We start from the raw sequence: 17070 nt of genomic DNA on the forward strand, positions 1-17070 counted from the left end.
CTTTTATACAATGTTTCAGTCTTTTGTCAATGACCTCTTTCCGCCCAATCCCATATATCTTGATTTGTTCATTTTCAATATGTTTGATCTTTTCATAAATTTTAGTGTCATATTTAAAAAAAACTATTTTATCGAAGTATTATTTGCAAGATATAAAAATCGTTTTCTGATTGAAAGTAAAGAGTGACCATAAAATGTAAATTAAAAACGGACGAAAAATAATCCTGTGTATGAGGATGAATGTCACCCCTCTCAGGCCCCCACTCTTTACGCTTAAGGTTGGACATATCATAGAGGCTGAAGATAGTGTTAATAGAAAATCGCTTTAGTTCGTTTTATTTTATAATGTCATTCTACTATCATTTCGAGAAAAATATTTTTAATATTTAATTTTTTCAATTTTGTATTACTTACTGGGCTGCTTTAAATTTAAGGGGGCTACCACAACTTCAGATAACTAGGATCCTTTGTTAGGGTTTGACATTTAAAAAAAAGGAATTTTGTAGAAACAATTTTATGCTGTTCAAAGGGGTCTATTGAATCAATCTTGTTCCTATGCGTAAATCCAACGTCCCCTTTATGATCTAGTAACAACATGAATATAATTGTATATTTCATAATCAATATACATCAGCAATAATAGTGAATCTGTCAACTGCAGCACTTGTATTGCATACTTAGTCTGAACATATTACTTTAAATCATTAAACCTTTCACTGAAAGTTGGACCTAAAAATGCTCTTTTAGTGACTTCATATCCCCCCTCCCAACGCTAATATATATTTATCTCTCTTCTGAAAATTTGGGTTCAGCTATATGGCCGTCGGGACAAATGAAGTCCTCAAACGAATGAACTCAGTCAATTAAAGCGAAAAATAATTATCAAATAATTCTTGGTAACTGTTTGAACGAACTGTAAGTAAAGAACGACCCAGCTAAATAGTAACCGAAATTCTAAAAAACAGATTTTTGATACCAATTGATACATCAAGAGGATTGAATTTTAATTCTGATTTCAAATACATAAGTTTCATCAAGTTTAAACTTACCCATCAAAAGTTATGAGCCTGAGAATATTTACCTTATTTTCGAAAGAAAGGGGTAGTACCTCCTAAAAATCATGGATTCCTAATGAAAAATCGCACCATCAGATTCAGCATACCAGAGAACCCTCTTGTAGAGGTTTTAAGCTCCTATCTGAAAAAATGTGGAATTTTGTATTTTTTGCCAGAAGAAAGATCACGGATGCGTGTTTATTTGTCGTTGTTGTTTTCTCCAGAGTTGATCGTATTGGCCCAGTTGTCCTAGAATATTGCAAGACGGCTCATTTGAACCGAAATTAATAAGCTCTAGTGCCCTTTTTAAGTGACCATAAAATTGGAGGTCAACTAGGCCCCCTCCCACGTTCATCTTTCCCCAGAGTCACCAAATCAAAAATTCTTTAACAAATTGCTTTTCGGGAATCTCTCCTCGATGGGACTTTTGCCTTTTTTGGACAAAAATTGTTGTTTTATGCTTATAACACACGTTTTATGCTTTCTATGGTTATAATGAGATACAGTTTGAGATGGCTAGGGCATGTTCTGCAGATGAAGGATGATATATTGCCAAAGATTGCCCTTTTCGACCAACCATCTTGAGCTAAACGAAAAGTAGGTCGCCTTCGGTTGCGGCAGGAGGATGTTGTAAGGATAGAATTAAGGGAAATGAGAACTTTCTGGGAGGGTGTGAAGATGGGTCTTTGAATAGATTGGGATGAAGGAGGAGCATGCGTTGCTGTGTCGGCATCAGGTGGCTTGGTGCAGCCTTGAGTTGATAGTAGTAGTAGCAGTTTTACGGGAACTGTAGACCTCAGGCCGAATTGATGAATATGACTACATTTTGGAAAACTCTGCATAAAAAGAAAGGTTTTCGATAGCATAATTTAGCCAGAGCCTATCGTGTGTGATCTAAAGTGGAGCTTGCTCAGGGGCTTATTCAGGATTTTTTGGGGTGGAGGAGGGGGTTACAGAAATACTTTAGAAAACACATCAAAAAATTTTTTGCATGTATTTTTTTACGTTTTTACGAGTCTGGCCAAAAATTTTGAGTGACTCAAACCCGGAACCCCCCCCCCCCCCCCCCTGGTTACGGTCTTTTACTTTGTTATTGTAGGAACTTGTAAACACTGCTGTTCTTTTCTCCAAAACTGTTTCTTGTAGTTGGCGCGTTTTAATTCTCAGCAATTTGTTTACAGAACAAAGCGTTTTTCTTCTAATATTTCCCTCTGGCTGTAAACCAATAATATTGAGCTTTAAGGATCCGATTTGACACAATGACGATAAGGAAAACAATTCGAACAATCCCTAAGATCAAGGGAATTTAATGAATTTTATCCTTGAAATAAATTCCTCTTAACCGCCCAGGCAACACCATGGTTTCCCACCTAGCATGGGAATCCAGCAATAACATCTCGTCTCACTAAGTTGACAAGATATTGCAATTAAATACTAAGAGCCGATTATAGAAAGGGATAATCCTCGGAAATGGCGTTTGGCTTTCATCGGGTACTGATTTGATTGTTGTAACTTCCACGTAAATAGGTGCGTAGAATTTCAAAGGAGAGCATTGTACTGCCTTTCTTAGGTAGCAGTGTCCTATGGGCTAATTAACTTTCAAAGTATAATATGATATCATTTCAGAATTAAACTAGACAATGATTGATGAGTTTATGAGGGAGAAACAAAAAAAAAGAGAAAAATCTGTCTTTATTGACTGTCTTGTGTCTATGAGATGACGTTCTACAATGTCGGGGTTCTCAAGACTCCATTTTTTTATTTATTTTTTTAGAGAGAATTTATAAAATCAATATAATATTTTAAAGTATTTATTTCATTTCAACACTTAGTTTGACGTTTGATCATTTATATTTCTAAATGTATATATTTGTTTCTTACAGCCATAAGGGATTTCAGCAACACCCCACCCACTTTTTGCGTTTTTTCTGCATTTCACAAAATCGGACAACAAGAAGAAACTGAAGAAAATTTTCTCCCCCCCCCTCTCTCCCAATCTTCCAAAGATTTTGTGAAGGATTCAGTTGAACTTAGTTTCTTAATTCTAGTTGCCTCGTCGCTATCTAACATTTCTGTCTCGGGCATTGTCAACGGTTCTTATTATGTTAAACCAGGAAGTGTCCACACCTTAGAATATCAAACAGTTCGTGGTAACGAACTGTAGTAAGGAGCGACCCGGCTCAATAATAACCAAAACTCTGAAAAATGGAATTTTGATACCAATAGCTACATCAAAAGAATCGAATTTTAATGCTGATTTTAAATATATAAGTTTCATCAAGATTAGTCTTACCCATCAAAAGTTCCGATCCTGAGAAAATTTGCCTTATTTTAGAAAATGGGGGGAAACACCCCCTAAAAGTCACAGAATCTTAACGGAACTCACACCATCCGATTCAGCGTATCAGAGAACACTACTGTAGAAGTTTCAAGCTCCTATCTACAAAAATGTGGAATTTGTATTTTTTGCCAGAAGGCAGATCACGGATGCGTGTTTATTTGTTTGTTTTTTTTGTTGTTTTTTTTCCCAGGAGTGATTGTATCGACCCAGTGGTCCTATAATGTTGCGAGAGGGCTCATTCTAATGGAAATGAAAAGTTCTAGTGCTCTTTTTAAGTGACCAAAAAATTGGTGGGCACCTAGGCCCCCTCCAGTGCTAATTATTTTCCCAAAGTCAACGGATCAAAATTCTGAGATAGCCATTTTATTCAACGTAGTCGAAAAACCTTATAACTATGTCTTTGGGGACCACTTACTCCACCACAGTACCCATGGGAGGGGCTACAAGTTACAAACTTTGACCAGTGCTTACATATAGTAATGTTTATTGGGAAGTGTAGAGACGTTTTCAGGGGGATTTGTTGGTTGGGGGGAGGGGTTGAGAAGAGTGGGATATGTTGGGGGAACTTTCCATCGAGATATTTGTCATGGGGGAGGAAAATTTCTATGAAGGGAGCGCGGGGTTTTCTAGCCTTATTTAAAAAAAAAATTAAAAATTAAATATGAAAAAGTTTTTCACCTGGAAATAAGGAGCAGGATTAAAACTTAAAACGAACAGAAATTATTAAGCATATGCGGGGCTCACCTCCTCCTAATACTTCGCTCTTTACGCTTAAGTATTTTTAGTAATTTCAACTATTTATTGGACGGCTTTTATGATTCAGGGGTCATTCTTGATGAATTGGGACAAAATTTAAGCTTTAATGTAAAGAGCGAGGTGCTGACGAGGGCGTGAACCTTCTCAAATATGTAATAAAAACATGGGAATACAAAAGTTCGTTACGTAAGCTATTTTATAAGTTACGCATATCCTTTACTAATAAAAACATTCGTACAAAATTAAAAGTTCTAGTTGCCTTTTTAAGTAAGCAGAAAATGGGAGTGCAACTAGGCTTCCTGCGCCACTCCTTTTTTTCTCATAATCAGTCGATCAAAACTATGAGAAAGCCATTTCATTAAGTCTACTTGTATGTTAGATAAGATAAGATAATATTTATTTGCAAAAGGCTATCACAAGCTCTAAAGAGCCGAATTCGCTTTATATGTCACTAAAAGCTAAGAAAAAAAAAATTAAAAATCAAAATAGTACATTAAGTCAAACACTTAAAATTAAAAGGGATTAAAAAAGCAAAATCATCAAAGATAAAGGGCAAATCAGTAGACTTAACAATTAAATTACAAAAACATTGCAGTAAATAAAAAAAGAATAAAAACGGCAATAGAGGAAAAGGGGAATTTGGCAATTAATCACGAATTATTATTAAGGTGCTCCAGAATAAAGGGCATAAAACTTTTGCGAAACCTTTCTGTAACAGCATGGATCGGAGAGTAAGTTGGGATTGCTAAGGAGGCTGACCAGGGGAGTCAGAGTCTAATGGGATTGTGAAAATGAGGGAGCAAGTCCTCAGTACGGGGATTGGAAATGAATGATTTAGCAAAAAGCAGGCAAATTTTTCCCTCCTTTCTTTTAAGGTGGTAATGTAAGCAGCTTTAAGGAGGAAGGAGTATGGAATTTTGCCTTCTTTGTAAATAATCCTGAGCGAACGCTTTTGGACCGACTCGATTTTGTCACTAAGTTCATTTGAAAGTTGCGAATGCCAGACCGGACATGCATATTCCAATAACGGCCTGATAAAGGATAAGTAAACACGGAGGGAATGTATCTTAGGACAATTAAATTTGTTTAGTAGCTTAAAAATGGATAGTGAAACATTTGCTTGTTTAACAATGTTGGATACATGTGTTTCCCACTTAAGATCATTAGAAATTGTGACACGAAGAAGCTTAACATGTTTCACTAGCATTTCGCTTGGGATCGGATCGCAAAAAGCAGGAGAAGATTTCAAGAAGTTGATTGTCATTATCTGTGATTTAGTGGGATTTACTGTCATATTTAGATTCTTGGATTCATCCGAACATTGGGTTAGGATTTCAACGGGGTCACTTTTAATATTCCTATGACATACTTCAAGAATCGACAAATCATCAACATATTTCCATCTTTGGGGGAATTCCTTGCCAATTTCGTTAATCATGACAAGAAATAATAGTGGTCCCAATAAGGTTCCTTGAGGTATTCCACAGTACCTAGGGAGGGGGTTAGAGAAGGTATTTTTGTATTTTACAACTTGTGATCTGTCTGAAAGGAACGATATAACAATATTTACTAAGAGTGGGTCAATTTCAAAGTTATCATGTAGTAAACGAATTAGGATAGTGTGGTCAACTAAGTCAAACGCTTTTTGGAAATCGACTAAAACCAGGTTTAGCCAAACATTTGGTTTCTCTAGTTCACTTAGGATCGTGTGAATCAAGTGTACAAGGTAATGGGTGGTGGAGGTTTTTCTTAAATTACCAAACTGTCGGATGTCAATGCGTGGTATAATTTTAATTTTAAGCCAGTCACAAAGGAACCCTTCGTAAAGCTTAGAAAAAACTGGAGTGAGTGTAATAGGACGCATGTTGGTTATAGTCAGACTGGAAGATTTCTTTGGGATGGGTGTTATAAAACCTAGTTTCCAGCAACTTGGGAATTTACCAGATTTTGTAATTTGGTTAAAAATATCAGATAAAGGTCCAGCAATTGTGTCTGAAAAGGCTTTAATCAAGTCAATTGGGATGTCTAATGGGCAAGTACTTAATTTCTTGAGCTTTTGGATTTTATTTATAATATCAGAGGGAGAAATTTGGGGGAAAGAGGTGGAGGGAGGAATAGTTTGACCTAAGCCAGTGAAAGGGGGGAGACTTTGTACTATGGACGCAAGATGCAGGTTCAAATCGTTGGCTATCTTGTAAGGGGGCTCAGGGAGATGAAAATTAACTTCAACAGGGTTTTTTCCGCAAATCTCTTTAATTTTCCTGTACCATTGTTTGGGTTTGTTAGAATACAAATCCTTAACCTTACTATTGTAATACCCAGAAGCTGCCTTTCTCAATTTTCTCTTCAGGAACTTTCTTAGATCATTAGCCTGTGTGATATGTCCTTGCTTGAACAAATTAATTTTTTTCCTTATTAGTTTTTTAAAAGTCGCAGTAATGTAGGGTTTATCGGTAGAGCATATTTTAATTTTTTTCACCGGAAAATGGGCTTCATAATTATTCCTCAATAAATTTTGGAGGGACAAAGCCTTGAAGTCGACATCATTTGTTTGGTACACAGGGGACCAATTTTCACTAGTGATCCAAGAGCCAAAATTGTAGAGTCCTGAGTCAACTAGAGGTCTAAAGACGGTTTCAGTAATAGTAAAGGAATGTTTAACTGTAGCTAGTGGAGATAGGAGTAGGCTAAAGTGGTAACTACCTCCGAGAGGGGGAAGAATGGTGACGGGTCTGTAGAAATTTGACATATTGGTGCATATTAAATCAAGAGTAGAATTGTTTTTGGTAGTAGGGACTTTTACACTTTGTTTTAGACTAAAAGTATTACATGTAGACTCAAGTTTTAATTCATTTGCATCACCTAAGAGGAAAATTCCAGCATTTGGGTATTTAGATAGTACATAGTCGGCACTGCCATGCAATTTTTCAATAAAATTAATTTTTTCAGCCGCTCTCTGCCCAGGTGAGTAGTAAAAACAACACAGGACAATCAAATTGAAAGGCTGTGGTAAGACCTTAGGTCGAACACAAACCCACAAAATTTCATCAAAGGGAGTGAGACAAGGAACCAATATTTCTGAAGGATAAAAATCATTACGGACAAAGAAAAGAATTCCACCCCCTTTCTTACCCAGAGGGTGGGTTTCGGGTCTGAGTTTAATAAACTGGGTGAAATTATTCATTTTTAACATGTGTGTATTTTGAGCGTGTACTTCAGTAATAGCAATTATGTCTGATCTATATATTTTAGAAAAGGAGTCTAATTCATTAAGTTTGTCAAAATTAAGACTTTCAGCGTTGCTTAACAAAAGTGTGGGAAATTTAAAACGACCCGCAAAGGTACCATTTTTACACTTAACTTTATTTAAATTACAAATGGGTACAGGGGGCGTGGTGGGATTCTTAGCAGGGGCCAGATTAATGTAGTCAGAACAGGGGACCAAGGGAGCACATTTGACTTTTATGGGATGACTATTAGGGTCAACATCGAAAGATGAATTATTAGAGTAAGAAAAGGATTTATCTTGGGGATTTGGGGATGGAAAGGATCGTGCAATGATATGGATGAAGCACGAGGAGAACAATTAGGATTCATTATAAGACAATTAAAAAGTCTCAGACCTGAGTCACGTTGACAGGGTAGGCACGAGGGATAAAACGAATGGACTGGGGGTGGGGTTTCGTAAAGTGCTGGGAAAGGGGGCCTGGTTGGGAATAGTGATTCATGTCCGTCAAGAAATTGCTGGTTTGTGGCAGAGTAGGGAGGGTATAGGGCAGCATACTGTGAGGGGGGAGGATGGGGTCGTGAGTGCCTTCGACGCTGGCCTAAAAAGGGTGGGGCCTCCCTCCGAAATCCATACCCGTTTTTTGTCAAATTCTTAGAACTAACATCGTACACATGGGAAGGTATAACTTGTGGCTTAGAGAATAACCTACTAAACGACTTTGGTATAAAAACATGATACTTGTCGCAACCGAAACAACGACCCGACATAAAAACAGAACAAATTGAAACATGGTCAAACGAGCACGAACTTTTATTGCAAGAACCCGTCAGAAAATATTTGCAAATATGGAACCGATTACATCTTTTTCCGTGGTTACATTTTGCACGTAAAAAATCCTTGCAAACTGATTTCGTTGATTCCTTATTTTCAATTACACGTTGATCACCATTTTTTTTCCAGACAATTCTTCCGTTTCCTTCACTTTCATATGCCACAAGTTTCTCATAAACAATTTCAATATCTGCATCGGATTTCGTAGTAACCTTATTAGTCTTTAAAACAAAGGTGTCATTATCCTCTTTCAAATTCAGCATACAACCGGAAGCCGTTAAGTTATTCCTGTATTCGGGAGCCTGATCCTCTACCATACTAATAGAGGATTTGTCAGTGGGATTACGTTCATGAATAATTGATTTCATTTCAACATTATTAACTTGACTGTTCCGGTCAATGTCATTGCCAATCACCTGGTATGTCACTGGTTCAAACGCCCTTGACCTCTCAAATGAATTTACGAAGGGTAAAATAGCATTTTCTGAATTTTTTATTTCCACTTGATTGACTTCATTATTCTTTATTATATCACTGTTTTGAGTTACAGATAGGGGTTCAGAAATTACGGTCGAAATGTAGCTTAATAACTCTTCTAGTCTGTCTTTTAATGGTTTAAGAATATCAAGATTTGTCTGGCAAGCAAAATCTTTAACACAGGGCTTTGGATACGTTAAATTTTCTCTGGTAACATATGAGTAAGGTTCGGTCTGAACCGATACCTCGCGTGAGCAGTTGCGTAATTTTCCAGTGGTGGTGTTCAGAGCATAGGATGGTTCGACGGAAGAAAAGGTCTGGCACTCAGTCTGACAAGAAACTTCAAGAGGGGGGGACGTCACTTCGTGTTGTAAATAGGGAGAGGCTAGAGTCAACTTCTGCGAAGGGGGGAGCACCGGCGATTTGAGCTCTTTTAAGATATTAAGCATCCTAGCTCTTGAATTTGGAGAACGAGGGGTGCGAGGTGAAGGTAAAACAGGTGAATTTAAAGGATTTACCTTATTGATTGGCATTTTCTTAGAGGAGCAGTCAGGACAACACCAGCTCTCACTCCAATTAGCTGTATCAATTCTGGCACATTTATCCGCTCCTGCGTGAAACGAGCAATTGCACCCTCCACACTTCACAGAGTTTGAAAAGACTCTAAGCCTACATTCGGGACAAATTAGTCTTTGTCTGACCATTGTTTCTTAAGAGGTTAATGGTCCGGCTGAAAAAACTTGGCTCAACAGTTAACAACACTAGATCCTCACACGTTGGATGCTAGATGATGACTGAAGTTCGTGCAGTCGACGTTTTAGTTGAGGAAAGACAACCCGATCAGTAATGTTGCAGGAATTTTGTTCATCCGGAGCACTGAAAACTACTGGCCGGCATTTTCTCTGATTTGGTGATCATACAAACGTTAACGAGAAGTATGAAAACGAGTGGCGGACTGACGAGACGTAGAGACATGGATAAATTGTAGCAGACAATTTAGACATTTGCTATGCCTACTCTGGCTCTCGTTAACGAACATGACAGGCAGAACCTGACTTTCCTTGCAGAGTTGACTATTGAAACTCTCACAGAAGCAATATCTTCGAGGAGAGTTCGAGATCTGGCGGAAAGAGAAAAGGTAGGTCGATACATTGAGCCCCAAGAACACTTCATGTAGGATTCAAAGCTGTTGAATATGGTTACTGGTGTCCACCCTTCATCATTTGTAAACATAGACCATGTCAAATATGTGGAAGAAAAGATTCTGATGGACATTGAAGCGAAAGAAATTGACAAATATCTTTTCAGAAAAAAGGAAAAAGCAGTAACTGTGGCTGAGACGTCATCGGTGGTGATATATAACGAGAAAGAAATCGTCAAACCAGCTCTAATCTTCCAAAGTCTAGACTTAGTGCCTAGCACCAGTGGTTCTGACTAGAACGAGTTTCCGTCGTTCAAGCTCGGTACTTTTCCACCATCGCTCTTTAGTTGGTCTGAGGTGATGAGAACAGCTGAAAAACTCTCTCTAAGAAATACACTGATAAAATATAGGGCCTCGATGGTCCAGTGACATTGCCAACCTCCCAGAGAGTTTTGGACGGTGATTGACTAGTACACAAAATAGCATGGACTACCGGATCTACATACTCTAAGGTACCAGAATCTTACATAGATTATGTCAAAAGACATTATGGCCAGGCAGTGGTAGTTTTTTACTCTTACACTGATACACAAATAACAACAAAAATTGCACACAGCCGAAGAGAACTTTGTCATGTCCAACGATTGAATTCTTTCCTAACATGAAGATCGTCAAATGTAAGGAGGATATTTTTAGGAGGAGAGGAAAGTCCCAAAAATAAACAACGCTCCATCGCCCTATTTACTGAGAGGCTGGTGAACACAGCATGTACAGTTCTACATGCTCAGGATGATGCCGGTGTCTTAGTTGTACAAACTACAGTCAGTTGTGCTGAAAATTTGTCAACTGCTTTGATTTGGAATGATAACGACGTATTAGACCCTCTGCTTTACCATGACAAGCTTGATATATGTGATATCTTTATACAGACAGACACGCATAAAATAACTAACGAGTGTATGACATGAAAAAGGATCAAGAACAAACCAGGAAGCGATGCAGCTTAAAATCTATTTGTTTGCCATGCAATTATCTGGCTGTGATACAACATCTAGACTTAACGGCATAGGGAAACTAGCACTGGTTCCCTTGTCAAAATGATATTCCTAAGGATTCTTGCCAGATCTTCATGACACCAGGATCCAACCACCTGGAGATCACCGAAGCTGAAGAGAAAGCTTTTCTCCACATATAAAAAGGGAAAAGTAATGAGAAGACCCCCAAAGATGTCTAGGTATGAGCACTTGCTATGCGGGTTGTAAGTTCAAAAACTTCTGTTCAGCCAGGAGTGCCGGAGCCGGAGTGGCTTCCGCCAACTTTGGCTGCCACCAAGTACCACTTTTACAGGTGTCGTTTGCAAATAATATTTAGTTAAAAGACATGTCCAATTTGCTATAGCCGGAAAAGTGGAGTTGGCGGCTCTCTTTATCACGAAATGTTTATCTTCCCGTTATGATAGATGCTTCACCAGCACCAGAAAATCTGCTGTATATAGTGCGGTACCAGTGCACCAGCGGGTGTGAGTCTCTATGATGGAACTGCTGTCGGAACGGCTTACCCTGAAGCTTACTCGAGGAGAGTATAAAGGGGTATTATGTGCTAACGCTGCTGCAAGACAGGACGAAGAAGATAACGAAGACGAGTACGAAGAAGAATTAGCTTTAGGTTGTGCTTTAGAATCAAAAGGTTTTTGTGATTGATATACCTGAGCTCTAAACTCTCTTTTTTATAACTGATTGAAATGAAGTTTTGATCTCTATTAAAGAAGTGGTTTTCAAGAAGCTAGGCACGCCTTACACGCCTCTCAGAGGTGGGAAACAGGTAAATAGTAAAAAAAAAGCTTCTGACCTCATATTTGGTAATACAATAATTTAATTGACACAAAATATTCCTTTAGCCACAGAAACCCGTCAAATAGTGTTCTGCGTACTTATATTTTGTTGTAAAATAAAATTCTTTTGCAATTTCCCTGATGTCAAATCATATTTTTACTCCAGTAGTAGTGGCTGTCGAAAGTATCCAGATATTCCAAAAGAATTGTTAAAATTTTGAAACCGTTTCTAAATTAGTCAAGATTCGACCTGATCTCACTTCTTAATAGTCAGCTATCAATCCCTCTATACATTAACTAAAAAATCAAGTTTTTTGAACTGAAAGTAAGGAGCAGCATTAAAACGCTAAAGGAACATAAATTATTCTGTATATGAAGGATTACCCCCTAGGAGCTTCAAACTTCTACCTCTTGGTTCTCTGTTACGCTGAATCTGATGGTGTGACTTTTAAATATTTCGATCATTATTATTCCTTGAATTTTAGGGGTTATTTTCCCCTATTTCAAAAATCAGGCAAATATTTCTCAGGCTCGTAGCTTTGAGTGCTCGTAGCACTAAAATTCACGAATCCATTGATATCAAAATTCTGTTTTTTATAGTTTCGGTTACTATTGAGCCGATTCGCTCCTTACTTACAGTTCGTGATCACAAACTGTTTGATTATACGATCTTGAACAATTGAACCGTTGATCCATAACGGACACCCACCTAAAAATATCCCACAATTTGATCTTCTAAAGATTATTTGGTTTTCTGACGCTCTTAAAGTAGGAATTTGATTATCTGCGTCTTTTGATGGGTTCTTTCAATCGGAGGTCACCGCCCCTCCCAAATCCATTTTTTCCAAAATGTATAAGTTTTGAGTTAGCCGTTTCGTTCAGAATAATTGAAATGTCAAATAACTATGTCTATGGGGTTTATCTATTCCCCCCCCCTTCACATCGTCTGGGGCAAGGACTCTAATTTATATAAACTGCTCACTGCTAACAAATAGGGTTTTTGATAATAGGAAAACGGGACATGTTTGATCCTGGGTCTCCAAAAAGGCTTAGGGTATTAAGACTTAGGGTATAAAAAGGCTTAGGGTATTAAAAAATGTTGAGGGATGCAGAACTCAATCAAAACACAGGATGCTCTTGCTGGCTATCAAAAGGGAAAATCAGCAATGTTTAAGGAACATCTGGGGGTACCGAGTTGAAATTTTCAGGAGATGTTGAAAAGTGATCGAATGGAAACCAACTTCCCTTTGCCATTTTATATATCCCCTCCTTTCAACGCTGATCGAAATTTTCAAAAAGCCATTTTGTTCACAATAGTAAAAAAAATCAAACAGCTATGACTTCTGGATACAATGCCCCCAACAGCCTCGGGGCACTTTAAATTATGCATTTTGCCCATCATTTACATGCAGGACTTATCATTAGAGAAAAGGGGGAATGTTTTATTCTGGGTGTGTCTGCAAAGGCTAAGGGTATTAAGGTGACTCCTGGGGGAATGCTGGGGGGGGGGGCTATATTAAACAAAAAATATTGTGTGCATCCAGTTTATCAAAAGGCCTTACCCCAAAATTCTAAGAACAGTTGATTTTGTTGAGTTGAAACTTTCAGTTTTTTGGGGGGAGTAGAGTCGCAGGGCAACCGTCCGCCTCCTTCGCGCTTTTTTACCACCCTATCTTCCCAAAGATGTCCGATCAAATTTTGAATTTTGCTCAAAACAGTCTAAATGTCAAAAAACAAATTTTTCGAGAATGGCATGGCCACCACAGACCCTGGGATAAGGTTTGTAGGCTACACAAGTTGCCCATTGTTTGTGTATACGGTTTGTTATTAATAAGACGGAGCATGTTTGATCCTAAAGTCTTCAGAAAGGCTAAAGGTATTAAAGCAAAACTTAAAGAAAATATTGAGGGGTTTTCAAACAAAATCAAAACACACCATATTAAGGATGGCTGTTGAAAGGGTGTAATAGCAATGCCTAAGGAATGGCTCAGAATACTAAGTCAAAATTTTCAAGGTAAGTTAAGCGGATCTTTAGGAGTAATCGGAGCGTAACCAGTCCCCTTGCTTTTGCCATTTTAGATACCACCTCCCATCAACAATGATCGAACATTTTGAAAAAGTGCTTCGTTCAAAAAAGCCAAAAGGTCATATAACTATGTTCCTGGGGATGTAATGCCCCAACTGACTCAAGGCAAGGATTGTCAGTTATGTATTTTGCACAAGCTGGATTTATCATTACGAAAAGGGGGAATGGTTGACTCTGGGTGATTCTGAAAAGGTTAAGGCTATAAAAATGAAACTTTGGGAAATGCTGGGGGGTATGTAAACCTAAATCAAGAGATGCTTTTTGCATCCAGTTTATTCTTGAAGTCTTACCAGCACCTGAGGGTATTACTTTGAAACTTACGGGGCATGTTGAGGGGAGTGTTAGTGGTCGCAGGGTAACCAGCCCCTCTCCCATCCTTTTTATGTGTCCCCCCAAGGACATCTTATCAAATTTTTAAATAAAATTCTTGCTCAAAACAGTCTAAAGATCAAAGAAAAAACCCCTTGGGGATGATTGCCCACAGCCAATGGGGCGAGGGTTGTAAGTAATGTAAGTTGCCCATTATAATATCTAAGAAACGGCTAAGGGTATTAAGTTGAAAATTTCAAGACATGCTGAAGGAGATATTGCAGAGTGATCGGAGGACAACCAGTTCCCCCCTCCTTATTGCCCTTTTAGATACCCCCTTAGCAATGAAAGAAATTTTGAAAAACTAAAATAATCAAAATGTCTATCAATTATCTCTCCAGGGATGCCACACCCCCACGTTCTGCAGGGCATAGAATATAGATTATGTTTTTTTTTTTTTTTTTTTTTTTTTTTTTTTTTTTTTTGTTTTTTTTTACATGCATGATTTATCATTTAGAAACGGGGAATGTTTGATTATGTGTATGTTCGAAATGGTTAAGGGTATTGAGGAGAGATTTCTGATGATTGTTGAGGGTTTTGTTGAGCGAAATCAAAAGACATTGGGTGCGTCCATGTTATCAAAAAGGCTTATTTGCAATATATTTGGAATGGGTAAGGTTTTAACTTGAAACTTTCAAGGTCACAAATAGTTCTAAAGCTTATTGTGTCATTTGCACCATACTAAAACACATTACAATACAAATAAATGATTTTATATTTATAACATTGAAAAAAACAGAGAAATTAAAAATTGGATTGCTGAGTTTCCAGGAATTGATATAATTATTTATTAAATATTCAGTTTTGTTTCGCTAGTTCTTTCCAGTCATCTTGTGATTTATTATTTATTTGTCGACAATGTTTTGGTAGATAAAAGCACACTGTTTAAGATATATATAGTTCTCTGCACATCAAAAGTGGTCTAACAGGATTTAGAACTATTAAGTTTAGGAGAGAGAGAGAAGGGAGTAGTAGCCAAGCTCCTGTTTGTGCAAATTTTATGTTTGTTCTAAATTTGACTTGAATTTTCAATGTTATGTTTACTTATTCTAAGATTTATTTAGTCATCTATATTACTACTTGTTATTTTTATTTTTGACTGGTCATTTGATTTGATTTTTTTTTTGTGTGTGTGCTGAGTTTCATATATTTTTTAATGGTCAATTTGATTTCTGGTCTGTTTGAGTTTGAATTAATTTAATTTTACTGGTCTTAAGTTTAATATGTCTTTTTACTGTCCTTTAAAAAGTTGTTTTCGGATTTTTTTTTTAATTAAAGAACGGACAGAAATTTATTTTTAAGAGTGTTCTCGAAAAAAAAACAATTTTTCAAAGAAACAAGTCAAATAATAATTAAAAATTGAACATATTCATGAACAAATGAAACCCAAAACAAACATAATTAAAAAAAAAACTCGATCTTAAAACGAACAGAAAATACCACAAATGAGAGTAGGTTTACCGCCCTCAACACCCTTTAAAGGCCAGAACGTCACTTTTGCATTCGTGAAAACAGAGTATGGTTGACACGGTTTCTGTTCTGTCATTATAGCATCGGAAAATAGAAATTCGTCGATACTTCAAGAATCAATAAAATTAAAAAAATAATTTTGTTTAATCAGTCTTATATGCAGTAAATTTTTATTCGTACGTTTTCCTATAAGGCACAATCCTTTCAGATGAGTGCAAAATCGGTCGTTAAATCATTAATTGATTTGTCAATTAAATATATTGCGTCAACTATCTAAACAAATTACTTCATAAATTGTCAATGTTCATTGTAAGCCTTCATTTAGGCATCAGTTATCTCCGTTTCTGAATAACACAGAACCAAAAGAATTATCTCTCTTTTGATTTTATTTAAGGTTTGTCTTGGGTTTTGTTTTTTCATTCATAGTAATTTCTGCACATTTTAGGTTCGGCATCTTATATAAACTAATCTATGTTTACTTTAAGTTTTATAAAAATTTACTCTTTATTTTTTAGTTGAAAAACCTTGTTTTTTAATCAAATCTAACTCAAAGAATAGTTGTGATCATAAAATGGAGATTGTGTTTCATCCCTAGGTCGAATTTTTGTGGGAAAGCGGTTAGATGTGGGATAGGTTGTTTCCCTGTGTTCATAGCTAAATGGGCGGTCTTACCTGCTTCAGTTTTCCAATGACTCCGAAAATGACTTCAGAAATCTACATACTAGTGAAGTAAGCACATTTCTAACTTAGAAAGAAACTATGGATTATCAAAACTCTAATGTACCTACTAACATACCAGGTACAGACCTTGTCAAAACCGGGAGTCCTGCAATCTTGTGCTCCATATTACCTTTGCATTGGCGGAGCAATAAAACTTTACCTTCGGCATTTCGTGTGGTGGTACTTTGTGATGTGGAGGATGGTACGATTGTAACTTTACGAGTTGGAAATGATGAAAACTGTAGTGCAGAGCTTAGGAATTCATCTGCTGTAGTGAAAAATCAAACTGCCAGGTTCACCGACTTAAGATTCATCGGAAGAAGTGGGAGAGGTCAGTGTTGTCACTACTGTCATCTTACTTGCAATTATCTTACGGTACTTTTATATATTGATTACACGATCTGTTCCTTATGTTCCTAGGTCAAAGCGGGGGAAAGGTGGTTGATAAGAATTTTTGGATCCCTCCCTCCTACGTAAATATCACCTGTTAAGTTTTCATGCATACTCATGAATATTGTATTTGATTATTTGACTTTCATTAGTAATAGTCCTATGCTTGGTGGGGGGGATGGCGGAACATAACTTTTAAGCTTTTTTACTTTACGATATAAACTATTTGAAAATTAGACTGTTAATAAAATTAGTTTTTTGGGCATTGCTCTGTTTTCCCGCTATACACTTCAGATCTATTGACCAAAAGAAGATGAAACTCGAAGATAAAAAGAAATATAATAGGCTATATGTATGTCTATTCAATATTTAAT

The 17070-nt window shown here is 37.0% G+C and overlaps 1 protein-coding gene across 1 annotated transcript in view; it reads left to right on the forward strand.

The window, feature by feature from the left end:
• The first annotated feature begins 16321 nt into the window (after positions 1-16321).
• The window catches only part of LOC136026440 (runt-related transcription factor 1-like), a 70211-nt gene continuing 69462 nt past the window's right edge, over positions 16322-17070 (forward strand). Inside the window, exon 1 of the mRNA XM_065703035.1 lies at positions 16322-16637. Within this exon, the coding sequence (XP_065559107.1) occupies positions 16346-16637 (292 nt within the window). The 5' untranslated portion in view covers positions 16322-16345. The remainder of the gene's footprint in view (positions 16638-17070) is intronic.

This window comes from Artemia franciscana, chromosome 4 (genome assembly GCF_032884065.1).
Source record: "Artemia franciscana chromosome 4, ASM3288406v1, whole genome shotgun sequence".
NCBI lineage: Eukaryota > Metazoa > Arthropoda > Branchiopoda > Anostraca > Artemiidae > Artemia > Artemia franciscana.